The sequence below is a fragment of the Myotis yumanensis genome, unplaced genomic scaffold (assembly GCF_028538775.1).
Source record: "Myotis yumanensis isolate MYYU_CA2020_CCGP unplaced genomic scaffold, mMyoYum1.0.hap1 SCAF_16, whole genome shotgun sequence".
NCBI classification, from domain to species: domain Eukaryota; kingdom Metazoa; phylum Chordata; class Mammalia; order Chiroptera; family Vespertilionidae; genus Myotis; species Myotis yumanensis.
In genome coordinates, this window is record NW_027223767.1 from 35473570 (window position 1) to 35490733 (window position 17164).

Here is a 17164-nt window from a genome sequence, read left to right on the forward strand (position 1 = left end):
CAACCCTGCCAGACAGACGTGTGCTTCCACAGGATGGCAAGCTCCTAGCGTCCATGAAAAGGTGCCTGCTGCCAAGCGGCATGCACTGTGAGCTTCTTTTCATCGAATAACGTTATTTATGCACCATGTTTAGGTATAAACACCGTAAACTCCAACTTTAGCAACAGCTATTTCTGATGAGGAGCCACAGGACAATTGTTTTCCCATGTTATTTATATCATGCTGGAATGTTGTTTTTACGAGGATCACGTATTACTTGGTGAACAGATGAACAATAAAGATAAACACGTTTTGAAAGCCCTGCTCAGATGCCGCCACTCCTAGCAAGCCTGCCCTGACCACGGCTGTTGATGGAGCTGCCCTCTCCCTGAACTCGCTGGATGAGGGGTGTGAATCTCATAAGGCAGCGGTTCTCAACCTGTGGGTCGCGACCCCTTTGGGGGTCGAACGACCCTTTCACAGGGGTTGCCTAAGACCATCGGAAAACACATATATAACTACATATTGTTTTTGTGATTAATCACTATGCTTTAATTGTGTTCAATTTGTAACAATGAAAATACATCCTGCATATCAGATATTTACATTACAATTCATAACAGTAGCAAAATTATAGTTATTAAGTAGCAATGAAAATAATTTTATGGTTGGGGGTCACCACAACATGAGGAACTGTATTAAAGGGTCGCGGCATTAGGAAGGTTGAAAACCACTGTCATAAGGGCATTTCTCCTGCTGCCTCAGGCTGTGCTGTCACTACCTTCTCCTCCCAACCAGTTCATAAGCTTCTTAAAGGTGAGGGTGTCCTACTTTTCATTTCACCCCACAGGCTGTCCCCACCCAGTGTTGCACTGCATCTGCACAGGGATTGTTCTTGCAGGTCGGAGAATGGCCGCGTCTCCCTCCAGCCTTCCTGGATCGAGCCCTCCTGGCTGACTGGACTCTCGCTCCCACATTGAGGAAGCCACTGGATACCTTCTAAGTGTCCCACTGGGCGGGAGACCCGTTGCCTTCCCAGTACCATCAAACTGGATAGATGCACAGTACGGCGCCCAACGTGTAAGGGGGGATGGGGAGAGAAAAGCCAGTTTCCCAGGAGGCCACCCAGGCTCCCCATTTGCAATGACACAGCAGCTACAATGCTGCCTTCCTCTTGGGGCCCTGGGGGTCGGGGTGTGGGGGGCAGCAGACTCCTTGGGAAATGGCTCCTGCGTACTGCAGCCAGTCCTCCTGGTATCTAAGAGGGCCCAGCCCCAGGAACTTGGAACCCGTCACAAACAGCTGTGCTGCTCTCAGAGAGAAACAGATGGACGGAGGGAAAAGGGGAAAAAAACGACAATGACAACACAACAAACTGAACTTGACAACGTACCCTAGCAGGAGGCAGCTGTGCTAAATCTGGCCGTTGGGAGATAAATGAAAATTCTACCGCCCTCCATTGCCAGGATGTGGACCAAAATGAAAACATTTTTAATCTGAGGGAGCTGAGTGGTTTGGGCGAAGCACTCTGTACTGAAGGGTTAAGTATGACAATATTTACTCACTTTGCCTCTCGGTTCCCTTTCTGGGGGCCCGTCCTACTGAGCAAACAGCATTTAATCTCTCACCCCTGACAGTTACTGGGCAAGTTAGATATACCTCTCTTTGTTCTGTTCTCTCTCAAGAGAGAATTCAACAGATATTTCCATTGGAGGGCCCAACAGACTGGCTGCTGGGGATCTCCCTCTCCTCCCCCCCCGAAATATATCTTTATTGATTTCAGAGAGGAAGGGAGAGGAAAGAGAGAGAGAAACATCTATGATAAGAGAGAATCATATCGAACCCACACCCTGGCATGTGCCCTGACTGGGAATTGAACCATGACCGTCTGGTTCATAGGTTGACGCTCAACCACTGAACCATACTGGCTGGGCTGCTGGCGATTTCTTAGTCCAGGCAACGAGTCGAGCCTGGAGGCCCCACCAAGGCCCTGGCCCCCGCCAGAGCACTATCCCCTTGCTCGGATTTTGGCCTCCCCTCCTATTTGCTGCGTTGGTGCTGCTCATGTGACTCGGTACAATGAGCCTTCCGACTCTGGCAGGGGCCGGGGCCTTGTGGGGCTGGGTTGAGACTGATGGATGAGCTCTCCGTGCCTTAAAAATCACAGTGACTGTTTTTTGTTGTAAACACAGCAATGCCCTGCAGAGTTTTGCAATGGATATGAGAGAACAGAACTTGAGATGAAGAGGTTCTAGTGCAGTGGTTCTCAACCTTGGCTGCACATTAGAAACACCTGGGAATCTTTTTAAAATCCTGATTTCTGGGCCTCATCCTCCGGAAATTCTGTTTCTTTGTTACTAATGTTGTGGCCTCACCCCATAACAAAGAAGCAGAATTTCCGGAGGATGAGGCCCAGAAATCAGGATCTTAAAAAGATTCCCAGGTGATTCTAATGTGCAGCCAAGGTTGAGAACCACTGTTCCAGTGAGACGAAGAGGTTCTAGGGAGCCAAAGCTCGGGCCCTGGATGTGCACAGGAAAGAGCAGTCCTGGAAAAGGAGAATATGGAGAGCTCTGGGCTAGGCGTCAGCTGATGCCGAGCCTCCGGTGACCTTCTGTCTCCTTGGTTAGTGGTGGCACCAGGGCCACCAGGCAGAGGGCACCAGCGGAAAATTCCCAGCTCTGGTCACCTTATGGAGAGAGGCATTCTTGATTGTGTAGCTCGGAGGTTTCCAAGGAGAAGTGGAAAAAGTAAAAAGTGCTTTAATCCCCTTCTGTGGTCTGGACGGTGGTGTGAGTGACAGGAGCTGGGTGGAGAGGACTGACCTAGATGACCCTGGTCCAGATCCATAAGCATCAGAAACCTCAGATTCAGTCACTGGCACCATAGTTTTCTCCCCAGAAAGTGCGATCCTACTTATGATTCTGACATAGTCAAGTTACAAAGAGGGATTGAAAGAAAAAAATGGGTAAACCTGTATGCCTCAGATTAAAAAGAAAAAAGGAAAGGAGCTCTGATTCACAACTGTTAGCTTGCGGGCAACCAATTCATTTTCTCGGATGGCGCTCGCTCTGAGGCTGTGGCTGCTGGAAGGGAAAACAAAGGCCCTGGCTTTCACTCATTCATTCAACAACCGTTTCGTGAGCGTCTGCCATGTGCCAGCGCCGTGCCAGCTGGTGAGGCACGGTGATAAAGACAACAGCCCTTGTCTTCATGGAGCTGTTGACATAACTGTGAGCTAGCATGAGCTAGCATGACCTGGAAACCACAGACCAGAAATGCGCTGACAGTGGGTGGGATGTGGGATGTTCAGGAGGGCCCATGGGAGAGGTCACGTTTGAGCTGGCCTCTAAAGAGGAATGAGTGGATGCTTCCCAGGGGAGTGGCCCAGAGGCAGGGAGGACAGAGGAGTGGAGAAGGCAGAGGGCCAGGCTAAGAGACTGGGCTTCCTCCCAGCCTCCAAGGGGTTTTACTCAGAATATGACAAGGTCAGCCCGACCAGTGTGGCTCAGTGGTTGATCGTCGACCTATAAAGCAGGAGATCACAGTTTGATTCCCGGTCAGGGTACATGCCCGAGTTGCGGGCTCGATCCCCAATGTGGGGCGAGCAGGAGGCAGCTGATCAGTGAAATTCATCAATGTTTCTCTCTCTCTATCCCTGTCCCTTCCTCTCTCTAAAATCAATACAAATATATTTTTTAAAAAGGCATGCGTCTTAACACAGCCCCATCCCCCTATCCAGTCTCCCTTGCACCACTGTTCCTTGTTTCCACTGCCACCATGCTGGCTGCCTTCTGATTCCTCATTTGTGCCACCTCAGGGTCCCACTCATGCTACCTCTTCCTGAAGCACTCTCCCCCAGCTCTTTCCGTCCCGTGGGTCTCAGCATGTCACTTCCTACAGTCCATTTTTCCTGATTCGATCCTTTTACACTGTTTCCCTGTGTGTACTCATTATTATTACTTTATTGTTTGGCTCCCCGGCTAGATTGGAAGTGTTTTGAGGGAAGGGACCCTCAGCGTCTCCTCTGCCCATAGCCATGTTACCATCTTAATATTGTATGTCACACTCACTGAATATTTATTGGATGAATGACTATTCTCCTCTCATTCCCTTGGTCAAACTGCATCCAGAAAAGAATACTAAGACCCAGAGAAATGAATGACTGTGAAGCAAGAAGTCCAAGTTCCTGGAATGTCTGTGTCGATGAAAACAAGCTTCCCAGTGGTGGTTCTTGGAGCACGAAGCACAGGGAAATGAGTCAGGCACCGCTGATCAGAAAGGAGACTGGCTGATTTCCTCATTAGGATTCCACACTTGTCCTAAGACTTTCCACGAACCAGGAGGGAACTCCCGGAGTAACAGGCAGGACCACCCCAAAGCAATTGAAGAGGAAGAGCTGAAATTAGTTTTCTGGCAACACTGCCTTTTGGGAAGGCTTGAGCTCCCAAGAGGCCAGATGTGCAGGAAGGACAGTAGCACCCCAAGGCCCAAAGAGCCACGGGCGTGACGGGGCAACAGCTCCACCCATGTGTTGCATGAAGCTCTGCACATCACTGAAGCCCCACAGTATTGGTGAACTTGATGTGAAACCACAGAAATGGCTCCTCCCTGCCGGGAGACGGGGAGGCCAGGTTTCTCCTCCTCGGCATGTGACACAGAGAGCATCTCACTCTGTTTTTCTGGAAACTCAGGAGCATGGCTGGCTGCAGCGTGTACTATAAATTGATGGCTCAGCCTTGGACCAGAACCGAGAACAATTCACATCACAGCCTCAGCGGCCGAGTCACACCTACAGTTAAGCAGCTGGCTCGGCATTTGCTACCCTCAGGTTAGACCTTTATATCCAAACGAATCCCAAAATGTGAAGGCAAAAAAACAAAGCCTGAACCACACTGGGAGCCCAGTTTGTGCAGCGGTGGGATTTATTTCTAACGGGTTTATTTATTGTGTCTTAAATCAGCCTTAATGAATCTGAGAGAAGAGTTTCAAGGTTCACATGTTATGGCTCAAGGACGAGTCTGGGGCCCTGAGTCCAAACACACTGTGATTGGCTGCATGTTGCTAAACAACAGAAATGGCCCTGCATCCGCTGTCCTTGCAGGGCTGGGCCTTATTTACAAGGGGATCACCCGAGTGCCTTCTGCAGCCATCGATAAAGCACTAACGGGATATAAACGATGGCTTGCACCCACAGTCAAGTAAAAAGGCTGGGCTGAGGCGAACAATGGAATCTATTAGGGTAGAGGCTGTAGAGAAGATAGTCTCTTGAATTTATTCTCAGTCGAGAAAAAAAAATGAGAAGTCTCATGAAAGTGCTTCCCGCTTGGAGAGAGAAAGGTTCCCCACTGACAGGCGCTGCCCAAGCGCCAACATTCATTCAGAGGGGACTGAATGGGCATTTTCTGTGTGTTAGACCCCAAAGATACAAATAAAACACAGCCCCTCCCTCACAGATGGGGAGGCAGGTTATGCAGAAGCCTGGAAAAACAGGAAGCCAGAAGTAAATGCTGCTTTTTGTTTTAAATCCTCACACAAGCATATGTTTATTGACTTTAGAGAGAGAGAGGAAGGGAGGGGAAAAAAGAGAAAAAGAAAGGAAGAGAGAGAAACATCGATATTTGATCGGTTGCCTCCCATACTCGCCTTGACCTGGGATCAAACCCGCAACCTTTTTTGGTTTACAGGTATGACCTCCACCCAACAGCCACCCAGCTGGGGCAGTAACTGCTGTTTTTTGTTTTGTTTTGTTTTTTAAATCCTCACCCAAGGATATTTTTTTCCTATTGAGAATGGAAGGGAGAGAGACAGAGAGAAACACCAATGTGAGAGAGACACATCGATTGGTTGCCTCCCGCATGCCTCCAACAGGGCCGGGAGCCTGCAACCCAGGTACGTGCCCTTGGCTGGAATCGAACCCAGGACCTTCCAGCCCACAGGCTGATGCTCAACCCACTGAGCCAAACCGGCTACGGCAGTAACTGCTCTCTTTTAAGAGAGACCAGTATGTTGGGTAAGTTTAGCCTTGTGAATATTTTGCTGCCCAGAATGGTGGCAGAATTGGGGAGATAGGAAGACTACACTGCAATTTCGTGGCAGCCAGGGCCAATGATGGGCCCCGAGGAGGCGGGATTTCATGTTGAGACATACCATTAAGAATCCAGCAAAATGTGAAACCAGACTAAATCAACACAAAGACAGATGGAAGTCTCCGGGTTATGGTGGACTTAATTCTTGTTGAAGGAATGAATGAATTTCTTCCACATGTCATCCCGTCTATTGCTCACCTCAGACTCTTTGTAGTAACGTTCTGGAATTTCATCGCAGGCAATATCAATAAAGCAAACTTCTCTCTCGAGGTCTTTGGCTTCGCTGTCAAAAATCTGAAAGAGCAGAGCAAGAGATCAAAGGTTAGTGATACCAGGTGATAGCTGCAAGGCGCCCGCTGGCAGAATTACAACCCACAGAGCATCTTCTCGTGGCTCGGTGCCCCTGGCTAGTGCCTTCCAGGGCCTCAGAACTCGCAGGAATCGTGAAAGGCTTTTATTCACTGCTTGTGTTTGTCACATCAGAGGCAGGTGCAGCATCAATCACCACTGGGTAGAAGAAAATAAAGGTTGTTTTTAGAAGTTCAAGACTGAAGACATAAATCTCTTTCCAGAATGATGTCTGCTGAACAGGGGGAGTGAAGAGGCTAAAAAGGGTCTGGCTAGATATGTGACATACAGCGGTGATACAGCCAAGGACTTAGGGAATTTAAAAATGTGGGTGTTTTTTTTTTCATTAAAATTTTTATATCTACCTAATTTCACAAGAATACATGCTCACTGTAGAAAATACAGATAAACAGAAGAAAGTAGAGATCTGGGTAACAACCCAGTTACCCAGGGATACACACGGGATTATTCTTGATCATGTAAGAGCATGGTTTCCTTGGTACACAGAGGGGTAGGAAGGTAGAACCTTGAAAAGATACTGAGATGACTTCCCGCCAGTCTACTCTAGGTTTCATGGCCCACAATGGCCATCACTTGCAAATAAATATGTAAGACAGCCACATATACAGATATACATTTTAGTGGAAAGATTACATTCCTCTAGTTTTTCCAATTGCCATTTTTCTAGGCTAAAGTGATCACCTTCCCAGCCCTTCTGAAGGATCTGAAGGATGGTAAACAAATTAAGTTTGCAAAACCACTTCATCCTTGCAGGTTTTAACTATCCTCCCCTACCTCCAACCCCCCGGCCCCCGCCCCCTCCCCGGCCATTTTCACAGTTGAGCTAATTCCAGCAGGGGAACCATCCGTTAACACTAATTAAATCTGATTCTTCAGAAGGGAATGAAATATTTGGGAAGAACAGGGTGGTTGATGCCTAAGAACATTGTCTTGACACAAATTTGGTGCCTATTAATAACATCATCTCCCAGGAGGGCAACTGCAGGCCTCTTTGCATGCTACGCTCTCCCTGCTTTGCTTCTCAAGTTTAAATGATTAGTCCTTTCCAAAAGCTTTCTGAATAATGTTGGTGCTGGTAATTATCCTCCAAGTCTGCTGTTCGCTCTGTTGTTAATTTTCTCCTAAAACGCTTGGAGACTGGACTCTTTCAGATTTGTTCAAGGAGATTAATCCCATGGTCTGACCTGAGGTGGCCACTGCATTTTCCTTAGAGGCAGAGAAAGACTGGCTCCTGGATCAGCTCTGATCCCTTCCACTGCCATGGGGAGCCAAGTGCTTCGGGACACGCCCACAGTGGTTGGGAGCAACAGGTGGACTACTTAGGAATGACAGAGGCAGTGGGGAAACAGGTTCAAGGCCGAGTGGAGAAATACACTGTGAGATGAAATATGGGGGCTTAGGTTGTTTGTGTGAGTGTTTTCCCTCTCCCTTTCATGCACGAGTCTCTTTTAAGTGTGTGCCAAGAGAAGAAAGACTCGTGCCTCATTAAGACAACAAACCAACTTGGAATCCCCCAGAGGGAAATGAGCTTCTGGAGAGTAAATTACAAAAGAAGTGAGAAGTTGGACATTTATTGGTGGTAAAAACTTAGGGGACTGAAAGAAGGGGCCATAAACAGGGGCTAAGAGAGTTATTGATGGATTATGTGGCTTTTCCTACTTTAATTCAAACATTTTTGACCGCCCATTATAGCAGTTATCAGATCGTTGCCTCTCAGCTCCAAGTTCACCCTTTGGTCTCTGTTTGGAGATAATGGCCTGGATCCTGTAAGCACTTCTTTGTAGCAAGTACAACATTAAGCCATGTAGTCAGGCACTCCGCAAGAAGAAGGAGGCTTCTCTTCCAGATTTGGATCTTACTCCTTCCTTGGGTATTTCTTCTCCCTTATGAGGAGAGTATTACTAGTCCCAATTTGCAGACGAGAAAACCAAGGCTCAAAGAACTAAAGAGCTTTGCCCGAGGTCACACAGCCAGTCAGCAGGGAAGCTCCTATCCAGGGCAAGTCTCCAGCCTTCACCACTAGGCTCTGCCCACTCTTGATAAAAGGCTGCCTTTTGGCACCCAACCGAGAAGATATATATCAGTCAAAAGCGCTTCCTGCTTCTTTCCAGAAAAATGAAATTGGAATCTGGTTTTCCTACTGCTATTTATAAAACGTATGTCCCCAAAGACTTGGAGCTCTTCTTCTGGTTGTTGAGTAGCTGATGCTGCAGTAGAATCTACATAGGGACCCTTTGGTACAAACTCTGGTCTCCTTCATTAATGTGACACTTAACTTTTGCATCACAGTTAATGAAATACCAAGCACCTTTGCCTAAAACTTTCAGGGTGGGGTTCCCACCGCCTGAACAAAGCCACAAAAAAACCACTTTGAGGACCTCAACATCCTCTTCAGGTTCCAGATGACAAAAAGTCATAATTTCTAATAAACAACTAGTCTCCCAATGATTAGAGATTTTAGGAGATGCTCTTAAGTTCTCATTAAGTACCTGCTGAATTAATGGAAGGCATTATTTTCTGCTTTCCAAAAAGGAATCTATGGCAGGAATACTGAGTACTAACTGATGTTAGTTTCCTTTCATAAGCCTGAGTTCTATTTCCTTGTTTGTAAGCACCCTACCTTTTCATGATTCCCAAAATAGGGCTCAGCGTAGAGTGGAAACCTACTGTATTGGGTCCTATATCGGGAATCAGGGGATCTGAGTTTGAATTCAGTTCTCTCCTCTGTATAACCTTGGGCAAAGCCCTGCATCTCCGCAGGTTCTCCATGTCCTCATCTGCGAAATGAAAGGCTTAGTCTAGATCAGTGATGGCGAACCTATGACACGCGTCACCTCTGACACACGAACTCATTTTTTTGGTTGATTTTTCTTTGTTAAATGGCATTTAAATATATAAAACAAATATCAAAAATATAAATCTTTGTTTTACTATGGTTGCAAATATAAAAAAATTTCTATATGTGACACGGCACCAGAGTTAAGTTAGAGTTTTTCAAAATGCTGACACACCAAGATCAAAGGTTTGCCATTGCCAAGGCCGGTTTGGCTCAGTGGATGGAGCGTCGGCCTGCGGACTGGAGGGTCCCGGGTTCGATTCCGGTCAGGGGCGTGTGCCTTGGTTGCGGGCACATCCCCAGTGGAGGGTGTGCAGGAGGCAGCTGATTGATGTTTCTCTCTCATTGATGTTTCTAACTCTCTGTCTCTCTTACTTCCTCTCTGTGGAAAATCAATAAAATATATATATATATATATATATATATATATATATATATATATATAAAAGGTTCGCCATCACTGGTCTAGATGGATGGTGTCAGGGAGTTGTGGAATATACTGCAATTGTAGCCAGAATTTGGGCAGGTGCATATTTGGGAGAGACTGACCACTTTCATATGATTATCAGAGATCTGTGACCCCAGTGAGGTTGGGATTGAGTGACCCAGATCACCACTAATATTCTTTCCAGTTAAAGTGTCTGTGATGTTGAGGTGTCTGGGTCATGTCATCTCCCAAGTCTTGCTCTTGGCTCAGTCCCTCTCTGCCCCTTCCCCCCACAGCCAGCTGACTTGGGTGGTGCAGAAAGAGGCTGCGGCAGGAAATGGGAAGTGGGGGAGGTCAAGATATAGTGTAACAGTCTAATCTTCATGCTCAATTTAGGGCCTGATCCAGAATTAAGCCAACACTGTTAGACACAGACAGAGGCTTGGGCAGGCCTCTGGGGAAAACAGCATGAGTTAAGTATTCATCTCCGTTTCCCCAGTGGCAGCAACAGTAGCTGCCAGAACTCTGGTCCAACCACCACCTCTTTGAGTAGGAGATCTGCCGAGATAGTGTCAGGACAAGATGCATCTTGTTGGTACATCATCAAGTCAAATGATGCCAGGATTGCACCTGACACAGGTGTTATGCACCTTCAGGCCTCAGGCAGAACCCATTTCCTTCTGAGATGGCAGTTGGGTTTGGGAGTTCATTGTGGTACTTTCCCTTATCCTCTACAGCAGTGGTTCTCAACCTTCTGGCCCTTTAAATACAGTTCCTCATGTTGTGACCCAACCAGAAAATTATTTTCGTTGCTACTTCATAACTGTAATGTTGCTACTGTTATGAATCGTAATGTAAATATCTGATATGCAGGATGGTCTTAGGCGACCCCTGTGAAAGGGTCGTTCGACCGCCAAAGGGGTCGCGACTCACAGGTTGAGAACCACTGCTCTACAGTAACGCTCCCATCTTTGGTTATTTATCAGACATGGCCCCCTAAGGATCATCTGCAATGGATTTCAGGGCCAATCTGGTTGGCTCTCCTTCCCCACCCCAACTCCCCCAGGCAATGAACACTCCATAAACACACTCCTTTTAATATGAACTGAGCAGTACTACCAGGAGAAGGCAAGTCTCCTAAGTAAATACTATCTTACAGAGTCCAAAATGAAAAGGGAGTAGTTTTCCCTTTTTTGTAAAGTATTATGAACATTAAATATCAAGCACCTTTAAAACCTTCATGTAGCTTGACCTAGTAAGCTTAAGCTTTGAGAATTTATCTTAAGAATATTAAGGGCAAGCATTATGCACAAAGATGTTCATGGCAACATTATTGTTTTAAAAAGCAGAGAGAGAGAGAGAAGCAAGCAAGCAGCTTAAATATCCTAGTATGGGAGAATGGCCAAGGAAATTATGATAAATCCATTTGATGAACTATTATGTAGCCATTAATAACTCCATTCTCAAAAAAGATTTTCCCAGAGGGTAAACATGGGGTGGGGAGGATGGAGAAAGGGAGATGCTCCACATTTAATGCAGGAAAATGCTGAGTCGTGAGGTCATAAATCAGGAGAGAAAGGTGCATTGATAGATAATGGACCCTGCTTTAACAATGAACTAGACTGCTTCCTTGGACAAGAGTGTCTTTCTAGATTTTGTGATCTCTCTTGTTTTGCTTCTAGATGTTTCTAACTTTTGTGATCTCTCTTGTTACAGCCCATCGAGGGAGACCACTGTGTCCGGTGGCTCTTCAGAAATCCACAATCCTGGAACTCAAGAGATTGGGCAGCCCCTTTTCTCTATAATAGTAACTTGTGGTTTCAGATCCAAGTTTAGATGGGAACTCTCTGTACTTTTTGCACAATTTTTCCATAAACTTAAAACTGCTCTAAAAAAAAGTCTATTATTAAAAAAATAAAATTGATGGGGGCAGGGAGAGATCCAAGCTTAGGAGCTGTGTGGATTTTATCTTCCTGCCATCTGCCCAAGTTACCAAGGATGCACGGTAGGGTGGTTGATTAGTAGGGATTTTGAGAAATAAAATCTCATCTTGTTTTATGCTTCAGATATGATTAAAGGGATAGAGAATCCCAACTAAGCCACTGTTCTACCCTCACTTTATTTCACTGCACTTGGGAGGTCTCAGGGGGAAGCAATTGACTAAGACATACCAACAAAGAATTCAGCAAGCAGGCATGCTGGAAGCAGATTATTGTTTTAATAATGCTTTCATCTTAATGCTCTGGATTTGTAAAGTGGCCATTGGCTTGGTGGAGAGCAGGGGTTAATACACTAGGCTTATGGGGCTAGAGTTGGCTCATGACTTATTGATTATTATCTCGTAGCAGCATATCTGGTAGGGAGGGCCTCAAAACACTTATGGTAGGTAAAAAAAAATTGCAAGTTAATGACCAAGTAAACCATCATTTTATTAACCCCATTACTACTGGTATTCTCACCAAGAACATTGTCACGCCTGCACAATTCGATTGTGACTGTTTCATACATATGTGCTCTCTATGATCCAACCCAAGAGCATGCAACGTTGCCATTAAGATGGAGATAGAGAAGGATGGTCTTCTTGGGTCTCTTTAAAAACATTTCTGCTTCTGTTTTGCCCACCAGAACAGAGATGTGGGTAATTGTTATTTGTTCTGAAGATGGAATTACGTAAGATGGTACTCTGAAGAGAAGCGACTAGGTACCCAGCAATCAATAACACAGCAAATATTTATTAGGTACCTACTATGTGCTCAACACTGTGCCTCTTAAAATATGTGAGATAAGGGCCACTCAAGGAGGACCTTGATTTTATAGAGAAGACCTTTCCCTTTCTCCACCCGCCTCCAAGGTTGCAGAAAATTCAAAAACAACAGACAGAAACCTGATGGCAACAGCAGAGACAGGACAGGGGTGACGTAGGGATGACGTAGGGCGATGCTTGCCAGTAAAGTTCAGAATAAAAAGCTGCTGCCAAATGCACCCGGAGAAGAACAGCAGGATAAAAGAGGGAAGGGTGCCTGGGACAGTGGCAGGGTGGCCTCAGGGTAGAGAGCACAACAAAGTGAGTCTGAATTCATAGCACGACCCCTCTGAGGGAAGGGACACTCCTTTCTATTCCAGAATCTGTGTCGAGACAGAGCCCCAGGAAACCAGAGAGGGTTGAGAACCATTTTGTGCTACGACCCAACATCCACGCAGGGAACAATGGAGGACCCTGGCTCATTTGGGTGAATTGAAGGGTGAGGAAGAAGGTTCAAGAGCCAGTAATCAGTGTGACATGATGACCAATGAGAAAAAGACTCTGATTGGAGAAATGATGCTCTAGTAAGGTGCTCCAGGTCATGGCAACTAATTAAGAAAAGTACAGAAAAGCACATTATAGCAACGCAGAGGGTCACAATGCTATTGCTCCATCCATTTACTAAAAAGGCTTTTAGGGCACAAATACGCTTCTCAGTGACATTTCGGAGGGCTGCTGTCACAAGGATCTTTCTTTTCATTGGCTTGGTCTGATTCTGGGACCGAGCAGCCTCCATCCGAATCCTTCTTCTGGGGCCGTAGCCCCCATTGGACATACAGCCTGTGTCAGGCTGGCCACACTTCACATGGACACGTGTGGATCCTGGCACCTGACGTGCTGTATGGTTTTCCCCGCAGCAGGATCAATATGCTTCCTAAAATAAACCTCAGAAGCTGAGCTTAAAATAGTTTCAATTTCTCCCAGTTCCTTCTTCTGTCACTTCGCAGGGTGGTCTCTGGGAACTAGAACTGCTGGTTTTCTCAAGGTAAGGAGTCGATATTTAACCTAGATGCGCTGTAGGCTGGCTCTGGGACAGCCTGGCGCTGGGTCAGCCTGCAGTGGCCTGTGTTTGGGGTTTGACATGGCAAGGCAGCTCTGATCCCCGTCCTCCCCTTACACCTCTTTTGAGCCTGCACAATGAAGCCTTTGCACAGAGAGGCAGAGCTCCTGACACAGAAAAATTACTGGTACTTGCTTTTCCCTGAGAAGCCACTACCTCAGCCTGGAGGGGAGAGAATAAAACACTGAGATAGATGGCTTGCTGAGGCCTGCGGTGGGGATGCCACACCGGGAAGTCAAAAGACAGGAGTGTGACAAGAAGGCTGCCAGGGTGTCCAGAGCCTTGTGTCTCCTTCCAGCTCGTTCCCAGCATGCCTCTCTGGGCAGAACAGTGGGATGGGCACCAGCCCCAAACCACTTAAGAGTCAGGAAAGATATTACATCAACTGTCAGAAAAAAACAAAATAAAGGAACAGATGGTTACATTTTCCAGGTAGGGTTTTTTTTTTTTGTTTGTTTGTTTTTAATGATACATTTTCTTTCTTTTTTTAAAAAAAATGTTTTTATTGATTTCAGAGAGGAAGGGAGAGGGAGAGAGGACAGAGTATCAATAAATGAGAGCGAACCATCGATCGGCCGCCTCCTGCATGCCCCCTACTGGGGATAGAGCCCACAATCCGGGCAAGTGCCCCTGACAGGAACTGAACCTGGGACCCCTACCCACTGAATCAAACTGGCTAGGCTCAGATAGGTTGTTTTTTGTTTGGTTTTCCCCGCTGCAAGGGTGGTTCTAAATATCGCCCAAGACTAAGTTGGGGAACTCTTAGAGGCCTCCTGGTTGAACCCCACAGACCTGGCCCAGGCAGCCAATTGGAAGGTTCTAGAACAGTGATGGCGAACCTTTTGAGGTTCACAACTGGACTAAGAGCTTTAATAAAAAGATGGCTATTGCCCAGGTCCCATTAAACACAGCACCATGAGCATATGTGGCCCCAAGGCTAGTGGGGAATATGCTATACAATGGATATATCTCATGGATTGTTGCATCCTTCACACTGTATTTTAATATTTCCTATATAATTGAAGTTCAACATTTAATTTTTTATTTTTTTTGCTGTTGTTGAACTGAACTGTTGGGCTAATACCTTCAACTTTCAGTTTTAACATTAACATTGTCTGCTGGTTCATTTTGTTGTCTGCTAGCAGATGACTGACATCTTGGTAGCCAACAAGTGGTAGCAGATGTCAAAGTTTAGGAAAAATTTGTGTGAGAAAGAAGAATTGAGAAAAATCCCATCCACTAAATTTCCTTCTTCCTGCAAATTAGGAAACATAATTGTAAAGTTTAATTTTAGGGGTGAATCCCTTGGAGCAAAGACTAGTTTGAGAATCATGCCTCAATAACAGTGACAAGAGCCTGAGGGGGAACTTAAGATCCTTGTACAGAACATGCCCTTCCAACATGTTCTAAACAGCACTTCTGCACTTTAATTTGCACACAAATCACCTGGGGAACTTGCTAAACTGTAGGTCCTGGTTCAGAGAATCTGAAGTAGGGCCTGAGATTCTAGTAAGGCCCCAGGGGATGCTGATGCTAAAGGTTCTGTAAACATCTGATATTTTGGGGAATAGAAACTTAAGGCTGGGAATCCAGAATAAAGAAACTGCAGAATGGAATCCCACCCTAGCAATGGAAGCCACTGTGAAATCAGATTTGGGTTTAAATGGATCCCCGCACAAGGCTCTGGGGAAGATAGGTTTAGTAAGAGATTGTTCTAGAAAAGAGATAAGGACCTTAACTAAGGCAGCAGTAGTTGAAATGGAGAAGATAGGATGGATGCGAAATTCCACCCAAATGGAATTCCCAAAAGGCAAATGGAGGCAGGGAATTTGGCTCCTTTTCCTTAATCCAATCAGACTGACTTCTGCTCTGAATGATCCTGTTAGGGCTTCCTGAGCAGTTCGTAGAAGTTAAGAGGGCCAGTTTGGAAGTGCACTGTTGCCTCCACTCTGGGATTTTTCCTGTTGCCCCTCAGGGTGACTTTTCATCAGCCTTCATTCCTTCTCCAGGGCTAGACAAACATGGCAGCCTGAGCCTCTGCCCAACCCTTGCACTGGACACCCAACACCAGCTGCACGATGAACACAGCTTGGAAAAACTGAAGAAGGCCAACGTCTCCTCAAAGTCAGAAAATAGAATAGGGAAGTCACACAGTGTGGGGAAAGGACGAAAGTCCACAAAGACCCAGTATTCTGGCCAAAGACGCATAGTCTGCATCTAATCATGAGAACACAAACAGGAAAACCCAAGCATGAGGGGCATCTGCACAACATGGCTGTACTTTCCAACACGTCAGTGTCATGGAACATGGATTAAAGGAGCCCAAAGAAAGTGACAGCTAAATGCAATGTATGTGCCTACACTGGAACATGAATCACGAAGGTTTCTCACTGTTATTCCCCATAAGCAATTGGCAAAACGTAAATATGACTCTGTCAGGTCCTAGTATTGCATCAATGTTAAATTTCCAGAGCTTAGTCATTGCACTGTGGTTACGAAAGGAAAAGTCCTTGTTCTTAGGTCTTGGATGTGAAAGTATTGAAGGGTGAAGAGGGTCATGATGTCTGCAACTAATTCTCAAAGGGTTCTGGGAAAATATGTTAATATTTATGGAGAGAGAGGGAGAGGCAAAGCAGATGCAGAAAAAGGTTAACAACGGGTGAATCCAGAATCACTGTATTATTTTTGAAACTTCTCTGTAGGTTTGACATTTTTTAAAATAAAAAATTTAAAAGAAGGTCACAAGACATTGCTGGTTTGGCAAAAGCAGCTAAAATGCCAGAAGCAAATCCTGAGCAGGGCAACTGGGCACATCGTCCGGTCTTGAGAGTCACTTGCAACAGAGACGCTCTGACCCTCTGCGGTGGTCAGTGCCATGTGACCTGGGACAGAGGGTGGACATTGAAAGTTCTCTTGGAAAATGCTACCTCGGTTCCACTGCATCATGTAACTCCTGGGACTGGTCCCCTCTCTGGAAATCTGAAGGGAGCAGTTTGATAGACAGGCACTGTCTTGTAAGAGTTCTTCCTGGATCCCGTAATGATGCTCCACCATTCCAGGGAGTGGGTGCTACTGGCATCCAATCACTGCATACGTGTCTCTCTCTCAGTTTCATAGGGCAAGAAGGTAGCACCTGATTTTTGCCCTAACAGTGCTTCCTCCAATTCCAAGTGGAAAATGGGCCTTGCTGATCATTATTTCTCCTCTGCTGGAGGTAATGCACCCATTCTGCGCATGGACCAACCAAGGACAGCAGAGTGGGGCCGGCTGCCTGGGTTTCTGCAGAGCCATTTTAAAGGTGAGCAATAGCCAAGTTTCCAGACAGACAATGGTTTGTTTCCAGGCTTATCTGGACATCCCAGAACGATCTGATGGAGGGTTGCTAAACAAGAATTCTTTTGCACCTTTCCTTCTTTTTTCTGGTCTTTCTTTCTCTCTCCCTTATTATTATTATTTAATGAAAAGGAAAAAAACAACAACACACCTTTCCTGGCCCAGAGCCTAAAATCTCTTCTTGTGATGCTAATCTCTCCTCCCTGACTCCCAGCCACCGCTGTTGGCTCGGTGCCTGTTTAATAATCGTGGTTGCTGATAGCAGGTT

General features: G+C 46.1%; 1 protein-coding gene across 1 annotated transcript in view; it reads right to left on the bottom strand.

Annotated features, from left to right (window-relative positions):
• Positions 1-17164, bottom strand: part of PITPNC1 (phosphatidylinositol transfer protein cytoplasmic 1) — a 208855-nt gene that overhangs the window by 33619 nt on the left and 158072 nt on the right. The window contains exon 6 of the mRNA XM_070392896.1: positions 6267-6362. Coding sequence (XP_070248997.1) covers positions 6267-6362 — 96 coding nt within the window. The remainder of the gene's footprint in view (positions 1-6266; positions 6363-17164) is intronic.